Genomic DNA, 23,475 nt, shown 5'->3' with positions numbered 1-23,475 from the left:
ATTCTGCCGACTGGACCCAAGTCTCTGGCTGGCAGTGCTGTCCAATAGAACTTTCTGTGATCATGGAAATGTTCTATATTTGAGCCATCCAAGACGGAGCCACCAGCCACAGGTGGCTATTGAGTGCTTGCAATGTGGCTAGTGGCAACTGGGGAACTGAATTTGTAACTGAATTCTAGTTAAATTTCAAGAGGCACCTGTGGCTAATGACTATGCTATGGGCAGCACAGCAAAGTGATTAAATTTCCTGAACAGGGTCCTGTTAAGTGAAGCTGCTTCTGCCTGAAACCCGGGTGCCACTGTGCACATAAACACTGGCTGTTTCTGGGGGCCTTTGACTTCTGCACAGCTACTAATTAACAAAGATGAAAGGAAGGCAAAGCTCAGGTCTTGGTGCCAGGAGACTTCAACTAGTTGGAACCTAGCTCTGCCATTTATAACTTATGAAAGCCACCTAATACTTAAAAGTCTCAGTTTCCTTGCCTCCAAATTGGGAATTTAATATTTCCAGGTTTGTTCTTAGAATTAAATGAGATATTTGTGCAAACAGGTGGCAGTACAACACCCAGTAAATAAATGTTGATAGGTAACTATATTACTTATATATATACATATAAGCATATTTATGTTAAAAACACCATATTGAGGGCCAGGCACTGTGGCTCATGCCTGTAATCCCAGCACTTTGAGAGGCCGAGGCAGGTGGATCACCTGAGGTCAGGAGTTCCAGACCAGCCTGGCCAGCATGGTGAAACCCCATCTCTACCAAAAATACAACAAATTAGCTGGGCATCATGGCAAGCGCCTATAATCCCAGCTACTCGGGAGGCTGAGGGAGGAGAATCACTTGAACCTAGGAGGTGGAGGTTGTAGTGGGCCGAGATGGTGCCACTGTACTCCAGCCTGGGTGACAAAGCAAGACTCCGTCACCAAAAAAAAAAACAAAAAAACAAAAAAACACCATATTGAATTGAATCTCAAACTTCCTTAAAACATATAAATGAGACGTTTGGTAGAGAAACCAAAACAAAAAATTAACTGATGAATTTGATACCCACTGCCACAGACACTGGGCTGCACCTTCCCTAAATACATTTAAGAAATGCTTCAACCCCTATAAAAATCTTTAAAAAAAAAAAAACAAAAAAACAGGCTGGGCTTAGTGGCTCATGCCTGTAATCCCAGCACTTTGGGGAGGCCAAGGCAGGCGGATCACCAGAGGTCAGGAGTTCAAGACCAGCCTGTCCAACATCTCTACTAAAAATACAAAAAAATTAGCCAGGCATGGTGGTGGGCACCTATAATCCCAGCTACTCAGGAGGCTGAGGCAGGAGAATCACTTGAACCCAGAAGGTGGAGGTTGCAGTGAGCTGAGATCACACCACTGTGCTCCATCCTGGGTGACACAGTGAGACTCCATCCCCCCAACAAACAAAAAAAACAAAAACAATAAATAAATAAACTAATCAATGTCTCTAAGCCATCTGATTGCTGATAGCTTTTCTACCTTGGTTTATCCTCCGCTTGTCTCCTTACCTCACTCCAAGGACACACACATATGCTCACTGCAAAACTGATGACTTCCCCCAAGTCCTTAGCTATTTAGAAAAACGAAAGCAAAACCTTCCAAAGTGATTTACTTTGGGGTCTCACCTCAGACTCACCCCTGTAGCTCTTTTTAGGCCCTAGCTATATGGGCCTGAGTCACAAGACATATGAAACAAAAGCCATCTTCATATGAAACAAATGACATATGACGTATGAAACAACATATGAAACAAAAGCCATCTGCTTTTAACATCCATCATGAAAAGTCCAATGGAACCGTTAAGGTACAACATGGACAAAGCCACCATCCCCCTAGAAATAGGCAACCTGCCTGTTCAAGCTGCTTGCAAAGGAGAAAGAATGTGTGGCATTTAGAAAATCTGAAATACACAGTCAGAAACTGAAATGAAACTTTATGCAACAGTAAAAAAAAAAAAAAAAACAAAACAGATGTTGAGCAGTCATTGATGTGCAGCAATAGGAATGTCTGGGGAAATTATTAGCAGACAGAGACCTGTTGGATCCCACACTCCTTCGGGTAGCGCGCTGTTCGGCGGGGCTCCGCTATCCCAGGAACAGACACTGGTGCCAACTGTCTCCTCCATCCCCTGACCACAGTCAAATGAAGCCTGTCTGGCCAAATGTAACTTCAGAAGTCACTGGCTTACCACAGTAGTTCATGAACTTGTCAATGATCTCTATTTCATCCAATCACCTCATTTTGGACTCTATGGTTTTTGGTTTGCTGCCTCTGACCTCTGGAACACCTTTCCCTTCCCCATTCAGAAACATCCTCCCTGGCCTTCGAAGTCTCTCATTGCTCTGCTACTTCCAAAAAGTCATCCTTGAGGATCAGTGCAACCGCCAAGATGGCAACTTTCAACACTTCCAATGGGGCCCGATGGCCTAGCGGTTACCACTGAAAAGAACAGAATCAGGGATGTGCTGACCGGATGCTGTCCTGGCTTTCTGGGCCTCCCACGCCAGCATAGGGAGCAGCCCTGTGGCTGCCTCACGGCACATGTGAGAGTAGGATGGTGGCTTTTTTTTTTTTTTCCATGGAAAAGGCACACTTGAGAGAAGGATGCTGGCTGTTTTTTTCCGTGGAAGATATGCTCTGGCTGCTGGGGTCTAGAAGATGAGTGTTTCTTCCTCCCCCAGGACAGAAAAGCTGTGGACCTCTTTCCCAAGAGCAACAGGGACCATTCGTAGAGTCCAGAAATAAGAAAATCTATTTGGGTTTTAGCACAAATTAGTAAAAACCTATCCATCTCCCTTACTAGTTTACACCGTCATTCTTTTCCCCTTTTCCCCTCCTCTTTGTTAAACAAAACATGTAAGTATGGTTAACAAAGGATGTGACAATACTAGGTACATTCCTTTCTAATTTTTAAAATGCTTTTAGAAGTAGGACTTGTGACAAGAAACATGCAAAACCATGTTCATGGGAACACAATATCAGCTCGACTGTATATACATATATACTGATGGAAGAGTTCAAGATACTTTCTATCAAGAGCACCCACATATCCACTCCACTTGCCTGCCCCCAGCCCCAAACCACAGAACTCATCATGCAAAACACTTAACAAATAAAATCGGCTTCAGAGGGCAGAAATCACCCATCTGTAATATAGCCCCCAACTACACTAGTCAAGAAACAGACCTTCTTTTTCACTTTTATCCAATAACATAATTTTTTTTTAATTGAAAGTAGGAAATAAGAGGGGAGTGTCCAAAGAAATTAATGCAAGTTTCCTCACCTTGGAATTTCTGATCATCTAATGAAGGGAGTTCAGAGGACTACAAAGGAAGACACAAGCAACAAGAAGTAAATGTTAGCAGTTTTTTTTTGTTGTTGTTGTTTTTCTTTTGAGACAGAGTCTCACTCTGTCACCTAGGCTGAAGTGCAATGGCAAAATCTCGGCTCACTGCAACCTCTGCCTCCTGGGTTCAAGCGATTCTCCTGCCTCAGCCTCCCGAGTAGCTGGGATTACAGGTGTGCACCACCACATCCACTCAGCTAATTTTTGTATTATTAGCAGAGACAGGGTTTCACCATGTTGGCCAGGCTGGTCTCGAACTCCTGACTTCAGATGATCTGCCCACCTCGGCCTCCCAAAGTGCTGGGATTACAGGCGTGAGCCACCGTGCCCGGCCCACAATTGTTTGTTTTAAATGTATCTGCCTACAGCAACGTTCAGTAAAAAATAAATCAGTGTCTGATATTTATTAGGCTAACACTCGTACTGGCCAAAATCTAACAGGCCAACTTAAATATAATGATATTAAGGATATTTCCAGCTGCCTCCTTAACAATTCCACTTGGGTATCTGACATACACCTTAGTACAATCAAAATTGGACTTTTTTCCCCCCCCTTACTCCTGGCTTTCCCATCTCAATGGAAACAGCATTATCCTCTGCTCAGGCTAAAGATGATCCACAAGCCAGAAGTCCATGAAATATCTTTGATTCCTTCTGTTTCATCTCCCACATCTGAACCACGAGCACCATCTGTAGAGTCCACTTCCAAAATAGATCCCACATCTACCGACTGTGGCTCATCTCCTCTCCCTTACCTCCCCCTTGTCAAAGTGACCAGCATCTTTAGCTTGGGTGACCACAGCAGCCTCCAGTTTGGTCTCCCTTTTAACTTTTCACCTCCTACAATCCATTATCCTCCACGAAACATCTAAGGTGAAGGTTTAAAAAACACAGGCTGTGATGCACTCAGCATAAGCCCTCCAACAACTTCCCACCGGACCGAGAATAAGGTTCAAACTCCAAGGCGGCATATGCGAACCTCCGTAGCCAGCCCTGCCCACACCTCCTGAATCGTCTCCTGGTGCCCAGTGTCTTTCGCATGGAACACTCTGTCATTCCTGCCTGAGGGCAGATACTTTTGCTGCTTCTTCCCTGGGAACATTCTGCCCCAGATTATGCAGGGCTGCCCTTTTCTGACACTGAATCCTCAGCTCAAACATCGCCTCTTTACTGAGATCTTCCTGCTCTGACACCCAACATCAACCAGCCCCCTGCCCATGACACTGCCCGGCCAGCTTTCACTTCACCCTGTTTTATTTCATTGACTCATCAGCTTCTGACACTGTGATTTGTGGATTTGCTTATTTATTGTTTGTGGTATGCTATAAATGCTGTGAGATAAGAACCTTGTCTGTCTTGTTTACCAACCAGTTCTCTAGCAATTAGAACAGTGTCTACCACATAATAATATCCCATAAATAGCACTGAATGAACAAATATAGAATGTTTATCCACTAATCTTACAGTTCCATGATGGTCCTTGCGACTGAGGTTAAGAAGCTCACACAGATGGGAGATCTGTCTGTTTGCCAGTGTTCATTGTGTGAACCCTGGTCCAGTTGGAGAGACCGAGTTCTGCAACAGACCCTGTCTAGACAGATGGTTTGGGCATTTGTTTTCTTTTACATTAGCTTAAAGGGCAACGAGACTTTGTCAGCCTATTGAGAAAAAGCCAAACCCTGAAAAACTGGATGCTATGGACTTCTGCACTAATGTTGTTGGAGTGTTACCCTTTCCTGTAAACTGCCAATTACTGTGTGAGTTCACACATGCATCCTTTCACTGAAGCCAACGAAGGGATTTATTTACCAAAACAGGAGCAGTACATTAAAGGGAGCTGTCTCACAGCATTTAAATGACCTCATTACTGCTGGAACCAAAAAGAAAACTTTACAACAGCAACTTTGCCCCATATGTGAGAAGACACAATCCAACCAGAATCTTGCTGCAGTAAGTACTCCGGCTCTAGTTGCAAACCTTTTCTGAAACCGTTTGCTTACCCCTTCTTATTCAGAATGATCAGTAAGAAATGGGTGAGCATAATGTCAGAGCTGCAAGTCCCTTAGTCATCAGACCAAAATGCTTAGTTTATAGGTGAGAAAACAGAAGGCCAGAGAAAGGCCGCAGCAACCTGAAGGCCACAGTGCTGGGGATGGCAGAACTGAGGCAGGCACTTCAGGGTCCCATCTCCCAGGACCAGTACTCTTGGGGCCTTGATTAATAAATGTCTACAAGGCACTGAGCTAAGACGGGAAATAAAGACGAAGAAGGCCCCACCCTGCACTATTCACAATAGCAAAGATATAGAATCAACCTAAGTGTCTACCAATGGCTGACTGGATAAAGAAAATGTGGTATACACCAGGCCAGGTGCGGTGGCTCATGCCTGTAAACCCGGCACTTTGGGAGGCCGAGGTGGGCGGATCACTAGAGGTTAGGAGCTCGAGGCCAGCCTGGCCAACATGGTGAAACCCCCTCTCTACTAAAAATACAAAAAATTAGCTGGGCATGGTGGCGTGAGCCTATAGTCCCAGCTATTTGGGAGGCTGAGGCAGGAGAATCGTTTGAACCCAGGAGGCAGAGGTTGCAGTGAGCCAAGATCATGCCACTGCACTCCAGTCTGGGTGACAGTGAGACTGTCTCGAAAAAAAAAAAAAAGAGAGAAAAGAAAATGTGGTATATACCACAGAATACTCCTCAGCCATAAAACAAAATTAAATCATGTCTTTTGCAGCAATATGGATGGAACCAAAGGCCATTACCTTCAGTAAAATAACTCAGGACACAAAGTCAAATACTCCATGTTCTCACTCATAAGTGGGAGGTGAACAATGGCTGTCCATGCAGAGTGGAATAACAGACACTGGAGACTGGAAAAGGAGGAAGCAGGGTGAGAGCTGAAAAATTATCGAGTACAATGTTCACTATTCAGGTGATGGGCACGTTAAAGCCTGAACTTCATCACTACATAATACATGCATTGAAGAAATCTGCACCTCCATCCCCCAAATATATAAAACATTTTAAAAAATCAAAGGCTTTGCTCTTAAAGTCTGCTGGGGACACAATGAGCCAAATGGTAATTGGAATACGTGGGGCTCGGGCATGAATGAAGACCAGCAGAGGGTACTGCAGGAGACCAAAGAGGAGATGGCTAATGACAGAGCAGGTGGCAGGAATGTCACAGAGGCCTCCTAGAGGAGGGTGTCTTGAGGCTTGGTCCCCCAGGAAAGGTAGAAGCTAAGCAACGCAGGAGAGGGGAGAAGAAACTGGGTAGTGAGCGCAGCACTCGCAAAGGCTCAGAGGTGACAGTAAGTATGGTCTTTGAAAAAGCTTGCAGTGAATTCACTCCAAATCAGGGAGGAAGAAAGCAGTAAGAAACTGGATATCAGGGATAGCTTCCAGATGGGGGTTAGTTACCAGAAAGGACAGGCCATAAGAAGCTTGCAGCTTTCAGCCCTACCCCCATCATCTGGAGTCAGGGGAGAAATGCTGGATTTTGAGTTAACAAATGATCATGCCTTCAGGATGAAGCCTTCATACAAATCCCTAGAGTATGAGGTTCGGAGAGCTTCCAGGATGGTGAATACATCCGCATGCCAGGAGGGTGATGCACCCCCCTCACCCCCACCTCCACAGGGACAGAAGCTCCTGTGCTGGGAACCCTTTGGACCTCGCCTTATGTAATTCTTCATCTGTATTCTTTATTATATAATAAACTGGTAAAGGTAAAAAAGAAAAAAAGAAAGCAGTGAGAGATGGAGGCAGACAGTTAAGCAGGAATCGGATAATAAAGGGCCTCAAATGACATCCCAATGTGTTTGGTAACAACCATGAAGGCAAAGTGGACCCACCAAACGGGTTTCAGCTACAGTGTGTGTGTGCGCACGCACATGTATGTTGTGCACCTATGTGTATGTGTGTGAGTAATGAGATGTGCTGTTTAGAAAGGTCCCTCTGGTGGCAGTTGGGACAGTGGATGAATGGGATAGGAGTGGGGCAATGTCCCGGGTAGGGGAGTACTATGACAGCCCGGGCGGGGGAATGAAAGCAGCCTAGTCCTGACCTGAAGTTACGGGAGTAAAGAGAGAGGCAGGTTGAGCTACAGGATTTCAAAAGGAGCTACAGTTGAGGGGACTTGGTGATTGAACGGACATGGCAGAAGGCAGTGGACAGTGCTTCAGGTGACTCCCAGATGACCAGCTGTCCCAGTCTCCCTAGGACGGAGGGTTTCCCAGGATTTTCAGTGAGAAACCAGGGGAAGTTCTGGATAAACCAGGATGGTTGGTCACCCCCATTGAATCTCATCAAACTTCCAGCTTGGGAAAACTTTGGGGACGGGGAGACCTGGAGCACTGGAGTGGGTTCAGCGGTATGGGAAAATGATGTGCTGAGTTTTAGGCATGATGTGAAATATATTCAAGATGGAGACATCCTGCAGGCAGTTGGCACAAAACTCAGGGGCTCAGGAGAGAGCTGAGGGCTCAGACACAGACTTGGGAGATGTTACCATGTAGGACAATGTGAGTTCACCCAGTGACCAAGGGGGCTTCCTGGAAAAGGACCATCCTCAGGCTGCCTCTGATGCAAACATGAGGGCTCATCAGGGAGATGTTCTGAGTGCGACGCTCCTTCTGAGTTTTCTACCCGTTTCTGCAGATGCAGATCCAGGAAGCCTGCATGAGGTCTCTGCTGAACCACTTACAGAGGAGGCATAGGAAAAGGGTCTGGTAGTGTACAGGGTAGATTACGATTCCTACGGAAAGACCACAAATGTACCCATAGACATACCCATGCCAGTCATGAATAAACTCGCCTGCTTGGCAAGTGGTAGGATTCTTTTTTTGTTATGTGACTACATTTGGTGGTATTCGTTTTCAACATGTAGCATTACAAAAATACATTACATTCTATATAAGCAGACTCTCAAAAACTCTCAGAGTAGTAAAGATCTTTGCTAAGAAGATAATAAGGAACTTTGAACTCATGCCTAAAATAGTTTGTCTATGTCCTAGGAGATTCTGTTTTAGAGGATAAATCCAACTTTGTCTTTTTAAATAGTAATCTGCTTATATATGTATTATTGTGAGTTAATGTTTTATAGAAAATACCATTTTTTAAAAAGAAAAATTTGTATAAAGAAAATATATTTTCTGTTGCTCTGTTAAGAGGGAACTGGATGGAAAAGGAAAAACTGAGGGTTTATTTTAATGTAACATTTTCTTAGAACAAATAACAGTCTATGAAAAAGAAGTACCTGACAAACAAAAATGGTCTGAATGATTATGAGCTTTTCTGTCATTTATTAAGTTTTTGCAGCTATATTAAATCATTATAAAGGCAGAAATGGAAAAATACTGACATGTTTAATCTCCCATTATTCAAATGGAACGAAATTTTCCCCCCCAAAGGCTTAAGAGGTAAATAGGCATTTTCCGTTTTTCTAGAAATTCCATTTTAGCATGACCTTGGTCTCTGTCCTGGAGTAAAAATAAAAATCCCAAGAACCTAAACAATTGTGTGTGAATGTCTATTGGTTCCAATTCAGGTGCCATCAGAATGTGAGGGGAAGTTGTGAAAATCTACTTTTTGCCAACCCTATCAATCCTGGGCAAATGCACCTAATAAAGATAATTTTGTGGTTGAAAAGGGTGCTAAAATATTCGAGCCTGAGAAAATGTGTGGTCCATTCTGATTTACCAAGACAAAAAGTATGACCCAGGCCAAAAATCAGAATATGAATTATAAACAGTTACAAAGAATGCAAATTCCAGATGGCAAGTCTGCCCTTTCTATAGGCATACGGCTTTTTAAGAAAATGCCCTAAAGACAATGGATCACAGTTTGGTTGTTTTCACTCTTTCATTTGCACCTCATAGGATGTTTGACCTTGAGCATAAAAACCAGGCAAAGGAATTCTGATATGCATAGTCTTCAAATAGCGACTCCAGAAGTTCATTTTTTTTTTTTTTTTTTTTGAGACAGAGTTTCGCTCTTGTTGCCCAGGCTGGAGTGCAATGGCACGATCTTGGCTCACCACAACCTCCGCCTCCCAGGTTCAAGCAATTCTCCTACCTCAGCCTCCCGAGTAGCTGGGATTACAGGCATGCACCACCATGCCTGGCTAATTTTGTATTTTTAATAGAGATGGGGTTTCTCCATGTTGAGGCTGGTCTCGAACTGCTGACCTCAGATGATCCGCCCACCTCGGCCTCCCAAAGTGCTGGGATTACAGGCATGAGCCACCGCACCCGGCCAGAAGTTCAATTTTAATTAAATTTATTCTTAATAGAATTATTGCGTTTAATTAAGGTGAGCAGAGGATGAGTAATCTCTTAAAAGTTTAGCTTTTGTTTGTTTTTGAGACAGTCTCACTCTGTTGACCAGGATGAAGGGCAGTGATGAGATTCTTGGCTCACGGCAACCTCCACCTGCCAGGTTCAAGTGATTCTTGTGCCTCAGCCTCAGCCTCCCGAGTAGCTAGGATTACAGGCATGTGCAACCATGCCCAACTAAGTTTTGTATTTTTAGTATTTTTGGTTTTGCCATGTTGGCCAGGCTGGTCTTGAACTCCTGGCATTAAGTTATCTACTTGCCTGGGCCTCCCAAAGTGCTGGGATTACAGACCTGAGCCCCTGCACCTGGCCCTTTGTTTTAAAATCATTCCAAATTATTTCCACTGTGTCCTAGGTCAAATGAAGGCCTATTCTTGGGACTGTACGTGAGAGTCAACCTTCTTTGGTGCCTTAAACCTTCAAATGATTAAGGGAGCCAATACCCACTACCTTATTTTGTTCACATTAGGCTTTCTGTGTATGCACAAGCTAATCATTAGGGAAGAAATCCTACCAAGATAGGGTATGCACTGATAAGAAACACATTATAATATTTTCACTGCCCTTAATTTGGAAGAGGTGTATATTATAATCTCTTTTTTTGTCCTTAATCCTTTTTGGGGGAACCCATAAAATTGGTAGCAAATCATGGATGGAGACATCAATTTTTTTCTTATTCATACGTTCTATTTACAAGTAATGCCTTCTCTGTGTCCAACTTTATGAAGATCACCCAGCTCCTCAAATGAAGGAACATAATCTCTTGAGAGAGGGCCTATTGTAATTCTTTTCAACCCATTGTACATTTGGCTATAATGGCAGAAATCACACTTACTCCCAGGGCACCATTTCTCAGCAGACAAAACTCAACTTGATACTTCTTGTTTTCTTTTTTTGAGACAGGGTCTTGCTCTGTCACCCAGGATGAAGTGCAGTGGTATAATCTTGGCTCACTGTAACCTCTGCCTCCCAGACTCAAGCAATCCTCTTACTCAGGCCCCCAGCTAATTTTTTGTATTTTTGGTAGAGACAGGGTTTCACCTTGTTGCCCAGGTTGGTCTCACGCTCCTGAGCTCAAGCGATCTACCATCCTTAGCCTCCCAAGGTGCTGGGACTACAGTCACAAGCTGCCGCGCCTGGCCTCAACTTGATACTCCTACACCCACCATTTTGATCTTTATAACTTTCTCTTTCATCCCTAAGGGGCGTCTCCTGAGTCAGAGAAGAAACCAATCAGCATCCACGTAGGCAGTTTATCGTTTCAAATGGAGCCTGCAGGAATATCTAAGAAGATTCTTGGAATGAACATGTCTACCCTAAAGAAATGCAATTCTCATAGGACAGAATGTTGGTTATAATGAGGGAGACCATTTGAGGCTAGAAGCTTACTCCTTATCATTCAGAATACACCTAAAGGCAAAGCAGGTGTGGTAACCAACTTTGACCCTCACAGCTGGATTTCATAGTATCAGAGATTTTTGTCAAGCTTCCAGACTTCCCTAGAACTCAGCAATGTAATAACGCGATCCCATGAAAACATCACTAATTTTGAACTGCTAAAAATAAAAGCAGATGCTTCCCTGTGTATTGAATACCCTTCCTGTGTAATACTGAGGCTTAGATGTTTGTGGTGTCAACTGCCATCAGGAATTCTTGGCCTTGCAGCAGCAATTCCACTGGTGACAGCAGCGATAAATAACGATGCCGCGAAGTACTTTATCTGGACCTCACATGACTCAAATTTTAACACAGAAGTCTTGAGTTTTCCACTTAGGATCACTTGACTAGCTCTTTATTTAAGTAGGATAAAATGACTGGAGCTTTTTTGTCATTCTCCTCTGATCACTTTTCTTAATGCATTTGTTGGCTTCTCAATGCAAGGTCATCTTAGGTATATTTTTTAAACCTGAAAAGCAACTTCAAACAATATTTCTTTCAAAATTCTGGTTCTCAGCCCAGCTTGTTATTTCCCGCATGGGCTGGGCTGCAAAAACAAACAAACACACACAATAAATAAAATTCTGGTTCCATAATCAAACCAAACCTTACCCGTGCCAGGCAGTCACTCGATTGGAAGTCCGTCTTCCCACCTTTTGAGAAGCGGCGTTTGTCATTGCTTGTGGTCAGAGGAGCATCTGTCTTTGGAATTCTATGCTCTGTCCCTCTGTCCACTTCTGACCTCTCTAGATGGGGTCCAGCCACCTCCTTGAGAGAATCTGGGCCATTTTCTAGCTGAAAGACATGGCCGTTTCCAAGTTCAGGGTCAGGGCCGTTCTCCAGCTCAGTGCTGGGGTCACTGGACACCTCACAGCCAGCGCTGCCCTTGGATTCTTCAGGGGCCTTGTTGGCAGGAGGCCTGGAGATGACCCCAAACTTTCTGGTTCGTTTCCCCTTTTTCGCAGTTCGGTCACCCAGCTCCAAGGTAGGTGTTTCTCCCGGTTCAGAGCTGTTGCTACTGTTGCCATTATAAGTGGAGTGGGCTTTGTGCTTAAAGCGACGCAGCATGATCAGGTAGATAAAGCCGCCATTCCAGCACTGCTCAGCCAGGTAACTGCAACAGACAGAGAAGTGCCAGTTAGAACCCCACACACCCTTCCTAGACAGCACAGCAGACAGACGCATTCAAGGGTCCACCCAAGTGACGACAAGTCGGCCGATGGACTGAGGTATTCAGCTGCCTAAAGAGATTCAACACCCGATTCATTCTTTTCATCTATGTAATTATTGATGCAAACAATTACCCTCAAACTCCCCAAACAAACACAAAACCCCATGAACTAGAAATGACTAATTTAAGTACCGCAGGATCAGGAGTTGGAGAAGGATTTTTCTAGGAACAGAGCCAATGCTAACATATCATTAAAAAATAAAATTCTTCTTCACTCCAACCATTTCTTGCATCGGAATTATGCTAGGCTCCCATCCATATAGTTCCAATGGAATGAAACTATGAGTCCCCAGGGTAAGAATGGATAGAGTGGATTAGGGGAAGTATAAAGTTCTGCTCTTAGGAGCAAATAATCAACAGCACAACAACGGGAGCCTATGCCTCACTGAGTAGGGGTAACAGGTAATGACTGGTATTAAAAGCCAACTGATGGCTGGGCGCAGTGGCTCACACCTGTAATCCAGCACTTTGGGAGGCCAAGTGGGCAGACTGCTTGAGTCCAGGGGTTTGAGACCAGCTTGGGTAACATAGTGAAACCCCATCTCTACTAAAAATACAAAAATTAGTCTGGTGTGGTCGTCCCTGCCTGTAATCCCACCTACTTAGGAGGCTGAGGTGGAAGGATCACTTGGACCTGGGAGACAGAGGCTGCAGTGAACCGAGATCACGCCGCTGTGTTCCAGCCTGGGTGACAGAGTGAGACCCAAAAACACAAACAAAACAAATAGGCAACTGGCTAAGTAGGCACTGGTGGCAATAGTACACTGTGTTGAATGAGGATCAGGCTCACGTCTTGGTAACAATCCTAGTTTAGGCTGATCACAGCACACATGGAGTGTCATTTCCAGTCTGGACATCACATTAGGAGGAGCACTGACAATGTGGAAAACACATAGACAAAGAAGGACCAGGACAAAAGGCTGCTGGAGACTGTGTCAACCAGGAACAGTTGGAGGAATAAAGGATGCTCAGCATGGAGAAGGGTCAGGGTCAGTCGCTTTTTCATATATGTGAGGGCTGGCAGGTATTTAGAAGCAGGAAGTAATATAAAGGAGATAAGGTATGTGAAGCATGACACATGATAACTGCTCCAGATCTTAAAGAACGATAAGAAAATACAACATCAAATGAAATGAGTAATTAGGGGTATTCAGGACCGGATCATCAAAGCTTTGGCAAAGAAAACCCTTGCGCAAAGTCAGGAAACCAGGTTGGGCTGGACCCTCCAGTCGAGCTACCTAAGATAAAGCAGCACAAATCCCTGATGAACCCAGGAAAACACCTTCTCCACTGGAATCTTGCCACATTCTACACATCACTCGTTCCTAAGCAAAAGTGTCAACAACCAAATCCTTCACAAATCAGATATGCTTCTGGACTTCGTACGCCCACGCAGTAAAAGCCTGGGGCTACATGCAATGCTGCCTCTGAAGAAATGATGACTGCAGGTAAACAGACATTAACATGCCTTCTGTGATCTTGTCAGCAGGGAAATCAGACCTGAGAGCTGGGGCAGTCATTATATTACATGGGAAGGAGGCCAGATCATCAAAGGCCTCCTCTCATCTCATAGTGAGCTTTCGCTTAGGTAGCAGGCAAGGGAGCGGGAAGGAGAGGTGATCAGATGTGCTTGAAATGCACTAAATTCTGGCCCAAAGGCATATATTCCCCATACCTAATGGTCACGTTAATGGAATGACAGTGACTGTCTAACTAAAGGAGAGAATAATTCTGAATTTTTGCTGTGGAATAAAGTGAACAAAAAAAAAAAAAAAAGGGGGGCGAGGGGGGACTCATGACTCAAACATCAACCAAACCTTTTTTGATCCCAGGCTAGACACCATGGTAGTAAACTTACATGTACAAAAACAGGCAGATAAAAGATACTGTACAGATGCCAGGTCATCCTGTGAAATACAGAGGGACAAAGAGGCATTAAGACCCCACTAGGCCGGGTGCGGTGGCTCACGCCTGTAATCCTTACATTTTGGGAGGCCGAGGCAGGAGGATAACCTGAGGTCAGGAGTTCCAGAACAGCCTGGCCAACATGGTGAAACCCCATCTCTACTAAAAATACAAAAGTTAACCAGGCGTGGTGGTGCACAGCTGTAGTCTCAGCTACTCAGAAAATTGAGGCACGAGAATCGCTTGAACCCGAAAGGCAGAGGTTGCAGTGAGCTGAGATCGCGCCACTGCACTCCAGCCTGGGTGACGGAGCAAGACTGCATCTCAAACAAACAGACAAACAAAACACCACCCACTAGTCTTGAAAATAAAAATTAAACCTGTCTCTCAGCACAATTTTTCTATAATGTATAGATTTCATTTCTTTGCATCATAAACATTTTTTCCATACTGGAAAAATCCATGGAGGTATAAAATCCTAAAAGGAGGTAGCCAGGTTGTAAGGTTTTCTTTCAGAAAACCACTACTATTTAAAATACATGTGCTCAGATCTCAAGAAAAACAGTGCAGGGGATAAACACAAGACTAGATCGAGAGCGGGACGCCCAAGTCCTCATTCTGGCTTTGACCTAACCATTAAAACAATGGTAACTGTTTTCCATCACACCTGACAGCTGGGTCTTCCATTTCCATCAACTGATGAACAGATAAACAAATTTTGATATATCCATATAATGAAATATTATTTGTCAGTAAAAAAAGGAATAAATTATATGCTACAACATGGGTGAAACCTGGAAACATTATGCAAAGTGAAAGAAGTCAGACCACAAAAAGCTACATGTTGTATGATTCCATTATATGACATGTCCGGAACAGGCAAATACATAGAGATAGAAAGATTAGTGTTTGCCAGGAGCTGTGGGAGAGGGGAATCGGGACTCACTGCTAATAGATCCAGGGTTTGGGGGGGATGAAGGAAATGTTCTGGAATTAGACAGTGGTGATGGATGCCCAACCCAGCACTAAAACTCACTGAAATGTACACTTTAAAATGGTGAATTTTCTGTTATGTGAATTGTGTCTCAATTTTTAAAAAACAGTGAACATAGTATTATTGGGCAAATTTTGTGTTCATAGTGAATACAGTATTATTATGGGCAAATTTTGAGTTCATTCTTTGAGTAGGTGCCTTATAGACACCTACTTAAGAACTGTCTTAACAGAAGATGAAACTGCAGCTTGGAAATATCAATCAGCTTGCCCAAGTTCACATCACTACTGAGCAGCAGATCCAAACCTGCCTGATTCCAAAGCCTATACTCTGCCCACTGTGCAATTCTCTTTAAGTCACGGTCAACTCTGCACTTTACTTTCCTCATCTACATGTAAAGTGAGGGTGTTAAAATGGATCATCTCATTTGTTTTCACATTCTAATAATTGTGAATGCTAGTTTCCCAGGAAGAATTCTGGGGATAAGAGGAGCAAGTCATTCCAACAGTATTGATCTGGTGCACAGCACAAAACATAAACCTGGAAAAAATGAATTTTTTTTTTTGAGATGGAGTCTGACTCTGTTGCCTAGGCTGGAGTGCAGTGGCACAATCTCAGCTCACTGCAACCTCCAACTCCTGGGTTCAAGGGGTTCGGGTTCTCCTGCCTCACCCTCCTGAGTAGCTAGAATTACAGGTGCCCACCACCATGCCCGGCTAATTTTTTTGTATCTTAGTAGAGATGGGGTTTCACCATGTTGGCCAGGCTGGTCTGGAACTCCTGACCTCAGGTGATCCACCCACCTCAGGCTCCCAAAGTGCTGGGATTACAGGCGTGAGCTACTGCTCTTGGCCAGAAATATTCATTTTATCTCCAAGTTGTCTTAGGCCTCTGAAACATTTACGATCATCCTGAAAAAGATTTAGCTTGGAGACAAAGTTCATTTAAAATTGCTTTTTGGGAATCTACTTTTTATTAAATACGTTAAATCTCTAAACAACACAATGAGTGGTATGCAGAGACCTTTTCAGTACCAAAAAGTCTGGCCTATTGATTCAGAGTATAAGAACTTAAATATCTTTCTCCCCTGTACTCTCATGGAAGTTCCAAGAACCTTGGAAGGTGCCTGTGACTGAGACAGTATTTTACTTCTTCTGCAGGGTCCATTCTTGGCAAAATGACAATGCCAAGAGGAGTTTATCTTGAGTTCAGCACCATCTCCCTGTCCTCTCCAGCTTCCTGGCAATAAATAAGACTGTGTCACCTTAAAGGAACTGTATGACAGGTTATTTTATTCCTTCCTGGACACTGAATTTTCTAAGGTCTTCCTGCAGACATAGGGCAATGAATGAATTATGGATGCTGCAGCAAGCTGGTGATAAAAGAGACTTTAAATAGGGGGATATTTTCTTAGAATTCTTTTTTTTTTTTTTTTGAGACGGAGTCTCGCTCTGTCACCCAGGCTAGAGGGCAGTGGTGTAATCTCGGCTCACTGCCAACTCCACCTCCCAGGTTCACGCCATTCTCCTGCCTCAGCCTCCCGAGTAGCTAGGACTACAGGCACCTGCCACCACGCCCGGCTAATTTTTTGTACTTTTAGTAGAGACAGGATTTCACCGTGTTAGCCAGGATGGTCTCGATCTCCTGACCTCATGACCCGCCCACCTCGGCCTCCCAAAGTGCTAGGATTACAGGCGTGAGCCACCACGCCCAGCCATTCTTAGAATTCTTTAAACCACCTTCAACATGAGGCCTCCACATTCTCTGTCAATGTGTATTTAAATGATTTATGTAACTTTTCCAACCCCTTCTATTTCATACATTCAAGTCCCTTTTTCTGTTCAGGAGGATTCTTACCCAGCATTAGAATAATTACACTAAACTCTGAAGTCAGTATTTGAGAAAGAAATGGAATACAATCATGTCCTCTAGAAAAATAGAAGGCTCCTCTCCATAAACAGGTATGGTTAGTCTTTCAGATGCTTCTCCATCACATATTTTTTTAATTTGCAATTTTCCTCTGGCATGCAAAATTATTAAGAATTGACCTTGACCTTTGCAGGATGACTTTAAGACAAATGGAAAGACCACAGTATCCAGAAATGAGGTTCTGAGTTCTAGCCTAGAACTTTCCCTCTGAAATCTATCGTAGTTCTCTTTACGAGACACAGTCTCGCTCTCTTGCCCAGGCTGGAGTGCAGTGGTGGGATCTCAGTTTACTGCAGCCTCCACCTCCCAGGTTCAAGTGATCCTCCTGCCTCAGCCTCCCAAGTAGCTGGGATTATGGGTGCATGCCACCATGCCTGCCTAATTTTTTGTATTTTCAGTAGAGACAGGGTTTTGCCATTTTGGCCAGGCTGGTCTCGAACTCCTGGCCTCAAGTGATCCACCCGCTTCAGCCTCCCAAAGTGCTGGGATTACAGGAGCGAGCCACTGCGTCTGGCCAATTGTAGTTCTTTACCTCACCAGGCCTCTTCTGGACACATCACGTCCTCCTCCTTTTCCCGCAAAAGGTGCCTTATCTGAAAGAAAGTTTTGAGCAACTCCTCTGTTCCTTGACGCTCTATCATAATTCTGGAGTCTGGGCTCTCCAAGGGTGGCAGTCCTGGGAAGAGGTTGGCGGGTGAGGGTGGGGGCTTAGAAAAGCTGGAGGAATAAAGCTGCCTGGAGTTTAAAGACCAAGAAAGACAAAAAAATATATAAGGAAGGGGCAAATACAGGGAGATGTCAGAAGGCTGAAGACATACATAATTTATCTATGCCCGGATTCTATTAAAAGAGGGCTTGAGGGCAACTGTATAGTTTTGGTATTTGACTGTTTTGCCAAAACCTTTGGAAGAAACAATTTCCAGGTACCTCTGAAAATCATCTCGGGCATTCAGCCATCAATTATTAATGCCTGGCACATAGTGTGAACCCACGGCGGGTGCTGCCAAGCTGAACCATGGGTGTCTATGTGTGCAATTCAAAGTAACTTGGGGCCAGACGCTGTGGCTCACACCTATAATCTCAAAGCTTTTGGAGACCACGGTAGGAGGGTTGCTTGAGCCCAGGCATTCAAGACCAGCCTGGGCAACATGGCAGGAAGCTGTCTCTACTTTAAAAAAAAAAAAAAAATTGGCCAGGCGCGTTGGCTCACGCCTGTAATTCCAGCACTTCAGGAAGCCAAGGCGGGTGGATCATGAGGTCAGGAGTTCGAGACCAGCTGAAACCCCGTCTCTACTAAAAATACAAAAATTAGCCGGGCGTGGTGGCACGCGCCTGTAATCCCAGCTACTCAGGAGGTTGAGGCAGGAGAATTGCTTGAACCTGGGAGTCGGAGGTTGCAGTGAGCCGAGATGGCACCAGGGCACTCCAGCCTGGGAAACCGAGGGAGACTCTGTCACAAAAAAAACAAGAAAGAAATGAAAAAGAAAGAAACAAAAAAACAAAGTAACTTGTATCACCACCACTGGGCACTGGCTTGTACTACAATGCCATAAACACAAGAGAATTCTGAAGGCTTTTCACCAAAGCAGGCACTCTTACTTCATCTGAGTATGTCAGTATGTCAGGTCCCTACATAGACAACAGGAGAATAAACACCAACCACAAGGGGATGTTTACAGATGAGTTATTATGACAGGGTCTGAGTTTATAGGACAGTACTAGCTGCTAATAGGCACCTTGTTGGAGACACAGGATGGACGGAGAGCAATTAATTGTTCGTGCCCAGGATTTTCCCTCCCCTAAGAAGTAATGGGAGGCTACAAAGCTGTTTGTGGTCTTTTGAAAACCTGCTAAGCCTAATTAACTCAGAGAACTGTCTGACGCTGTAAATCTACAGGTTCCCAGAGAACAACTGGTTGAGAGGAAGTGTTAAATCTATACAGATTCGTTTCCCAGGGAAGTCCTAGCTGAGAAATGGGGGCGAGTTTGGACACGTTACCAAGGGCGCTCTCTCTCAGGTATCGCCTCCCTACTACACTGAATTTCCTTACAGATTCCACAAGCCTCCCTAGACAGAGTCAAATTGTCCTTAGGGGACTCAAGGTGGAATTTTTTTGGCTGAGTATTGTCTAGTAAGAGTGGCTGACATCCCAGCCTGAGCAGCCTAGTGAGACTTCATCTCTACAAAAAATTAACAGGTGTGGTGGTGCACACCTGTAGTCCCAGCTACTTGGGAGCCTGAGGCGGGAAGATCGCTTGAGCCTAGGAGGTCGAGGCTGCAGTGAGCCATGACTGTGCCACCTCACTCCACCCTGGGTTACAGAGTAAGACCTTGTCTCAAAAAAAAAAAAAAAAAGTGACTGATACCTTCGGTGTGCTCATAATACCTTTCCTGAAGATAATCGATTTCTTTGCTAATAAAGAAAGGGAGAGAGAGAGCACCAGGGCTTAGGCATATGAGACTTTGAAAACAGGTCAGAGTCTAGGCCTAGGAGTAGAGGTGACTAGAACAGTACATTCCAACTGCTCGCTGAAGGAAGAGACTGAGAAAGCCACTACCAACTACTTCTCACCTCCTCTACTCAGCATAAATGGCTGGGGCTGAGCACCGCTTCCCTCCTCTCCCTTATCTGGAATCTAGAGCAGGGAATATGATATGGTTTGGCTGGGTGCCCACCCAAATCTCATCTTGAATTGTAGCTCCCATAATTGCCACATGTCATGGGAGGGACCTGGTGGGAGGTAATTGAATCATAGCAGTGGGTGTTTCCTGTGCTGTTCCCGTGATAGTGAATAAGTCTCACGAGATCCGATGGTTTTATAAAGGGGAATTCCCCTGCACATGCTCTCTTGCCTGCTGCCATGTAAGATGTGACTTTGCTCCTCATTCGCCTTCTACCATGATTGTGAGGCCTCCCCAGCCACATGGAACTGTAAGCCCATTAAACCTCTTTCCTCTATAAATCACCCAGTCTCGGGTGTGTCTTTATTAGCAGCGTGAAAAGCTAATACAGAATACAAATAAACAAATATGTCTTCTTCATTACAAATGTGTACATTTAATTATTGTTATCACAAAATTTAGATTGGGAGACACATGTTGAGTGAAGAAATAATTAGGGTAAATATTTATTCGAGATTTTTTTCTCACCAATGATACATTATTAGTCATTGACGCCCAATTCAAATTATCAACTACCAAATCTTGTTACCATTACATAGTTTATTGTTTGTTTCTGAGACAGGGTCTCACTTTGTCTCTGGAATGCAGTAGCATGATCAAGGCTCACTGTAGCCTCAACCTCCCAGGCTCAAGCAATCCTCCTGCCTTGGCCTCCCAAAGTGCTGGCATTACAGGTATGAGCCACTGCACCCAGACAACACATAGTTTAGCAGTGGAATTTAAGTCACACTCATCTATACACCAAGACAGGGGTCCATATTGCCCTGAAGGAACTGGGGCTTAGGGAGCCAGTGCAAATATGCTGATACTCTGGACACTGCTATTTCTGTCAGTAATGAATGTTTTTCATCTTTGAGCCAGGAGTCTGTCTTCTGCTGACATCCATAAAACTTTGGTGCATTAGCTTGGTAGCTTATGAGTAAAATCATAGTTCTCGATGTATAATGGGAAAATACACAAAATAAGTCAGTTTATAATTGGTCTTTTCCCCAACATCAGACCTATAAAAGGAGCTCAATGACATTTTATTCTTGATACCAATGATTAATATAAACCAATACACATCTTAAAAATCAAACCAATATTGAAAATAAATTTTTTTCTTTTTTCTTTTTTGTGAGACAAGGTCTCACTCTGTCACCCAGCCTGAAATGCAGTGCTGCAAGCATAACTCACTGCAGCCAGCTGGGTGCGGTGGCTCACGCCTGTAATCCCAGCACTTTTGGAGGCCAAGGTGGGCAGATCACCTGAGGTCGGGAGTTAGAGACCAGCCTGGCCAACATGGTGAAACCCCATCTCTACTAAAAATACAAAAATTAGCTGGGCGTGGTAGCGGGTGCCTGTAATTCCAGCTACTTGGGAGGCTGAATAAGGAGAATTGTTTGAGCCCTGGAAGTAGAGGTTGCAGAGAGCCAAGATGGCACCACTACATTCCAGCCTGGGTGACGGAGTGAGACTCCATCTCAAAACAAAATGAAACAAAACAAAACAAACCTCATTGCAGCCTTGAACTCTTGGGTTCAAGTGATCCTCCTGCCTCAGCCTCCCAAGCGGCTGTGACTATAGGCGCAGGCCACCACTCCCAGCTATTTTAATTTTTGTATAATAAAAATGGGGTCTTGCTATGTTGCCCAGGCTGGTCTCAAACTCCTAGCCTCAAGTGATTCTCCTGCCTCTGCCTCCCAAAGTTCTGGGATTACAGGCATGAGTCACTGAGTCCAGCTGAAAATAAACTTCTCTTTAAGACAGAACAGAGGTAGAATTATATTAAGAGGAGTAAGAAAGAGATAGATATTTTACTCTATGATTGCATAACACTCTAATTAAATTCAGGATACCAGCTTCTAAGGCAGCAGCTACATTTGTGTCAATCAGCAATAAGTGTCCATCCTCCACCTTTCCCTGGTTAAATTCCATCTCTTGCACTCATTGGACCATTAGCTGCAATATCCCTCTGTGCTGAAGCAGAGGTAGTTCTTTTTCTGTTTACTGCTAAGAGCTCCTAAATTTAAGGAGTACGAAGGGGGAGAACTATAGAAAACACCAGATAAAAAGCAGCTAAATGATATGATCAATGAAAAGAATTATTTTGATCTCCATGCAACAAAGTATCACTTTCATATTGATCTTGAAAGTTCATATCTCGAACTATCACGAATGACTTAAATTTACACTCTTACAACAAAGTAACTCCACCATACGATGCACTGCACATTTCAACTCCCATAAAGCGTCACAGGAAGGGAATAACAGTATGGCCTTTCTATCATGTAAGCTTACATGAAGATTTGGTTTCCTCAAAGGTTTTCATGCACCTCCTTTCTGCATGAATCAATAAAAGCTTTTTACAGCACCCATACACCTGTTGGAAATAGGAACTCAGAAGCTAAATGAAGCAGAAAATTCTTGATCAATGACGAGAATCGATTTTATAAAACGTACTGCAGAGATACTGGTCCTAAAAAGAGAATCTCTAGGCTTCTATTTGCCAGTGATTGCATTTCTTTATTAAATTACTGTGAGTGGATCAAGGTTCCTTATAATTCTCTAAGATTTACCTGCAGTCTATACACAATCAAATTAGAACTCTAGCCATACAGCTCTACCACACAACTTATCTTGATGAGGTTCGTCACATTTTCCCGGAGGGGTGGTACAACAGGGAGTGGTGGGAGTCAGACTTTGCTGTACATGATTGAGTCAGTCTCACCTCATCAGGGAACTGAGGAGCATCAGAACACATACGTAGGAACTCATTTCACTTTTTTTCCTCTTGACAGGATGCTATTTTTGTTCATAAAATTACCAGTTGTTCATTACAAATTTACTCACTCATTATTCATTCAAATAGTTATTGAATACCTACTACAAGCTAGGTACTGTTATAGGCATTTGGGGACACAGAAGTGAACCAAGATTCCTGTCTTTGCAGAGCTTACAATCTAGTGGGGGCAAACAGACAAACGATACACCTATTAAAGTAAGCATCCATCTATAAGGTGTGTTAGAAAGTGAGATGGGCTACAAGAAATAGAAAACACTGAAAAGGCCAGGTGCTGTGGCTCACATCTGTAATCCCAGCACTTTGGGAGACTGAGGCGGGTGGATCATTTGACCTCAGGAGTTCAAGATCAGCCTGGGCAACATGGTGAGACCCCATCTCTATAAAAAATACAAAAATTAGGCAGGTGCAGTTGTGTGCACCTCTGGTCCTAGCTACTTGGAGGCTGAGGCTAGAGAATCGCTTGATCCTGGGAGGCAGAGGCTGTAGTGAACCAAGATTGCGCCATTGCACTCCAGCCTGGGCAACGGGAGTGAAAACCTAAACGAAACACTGAACAGGCTACAAAGGTTCCAGCATGCAAAGGGTTGGAAGTCAGGTTGCAATTTTAAGTTCTGCAGTTAGAGTACCCCCACTGGGAAGAATACATTGAACAAAGACTTGAAGAAGGCAAAGAGTTGGCTGTGCAGCTACCCGGGAGAAGAGTGTTCCAGATAGAGGGAACAGCCAGCGCAAAAGTGGTAAACTGGAATCATACCTGCTGTGTTGGAGTAACAGCAAGGAGGCTTTTGTGGCTGAAAAGTAG

At 44.0% G+C, this 23,475-nt stretch overlaps 1 protein-coding gene across 2 annotated transcripts in view; it reads right to left on the bottom strand.

Moving 5' to 3' along the window:
- The window catches only part of PDZD2 (PDZ domain containing 2), a 468,191-nt gene that overhangs the window by 110,878 nt on the left and 333,838 nt on the right, over positions 1-23,475 (bottom strand). For both annotated transcript variants that reach the window (XM_024246854.2, XM_054555451.2), the window contains one exon: positions 11,759-12,260. In XM_024246854.2, coding sequence (XP_024102622.2) covers positions 11,759-12,260 — 502 coding nt within the window. The remainder of the gene's footprint in view (positions 1-11,758; positions 12,261-23,475) is intronic.

This window comes from Pongo abelii, chromosome 4, assembly GCF_028885655.2.
Source record: "Pongo abelii isolate AG06213 chromosome 4, NHGRI_mPonAbe1-v2.0_pri, whole genome shotgun sequence".
Taxonomy (NCBI): domain Eukaryota; kingdom Metazoa; phylum Chordata; class Mammalia; order Primates; family Hominidae; genus Pongo; species Pongo abelii.
This window is presented reverse-complemented; position numbering and strand designations above follow the sequence as displayed.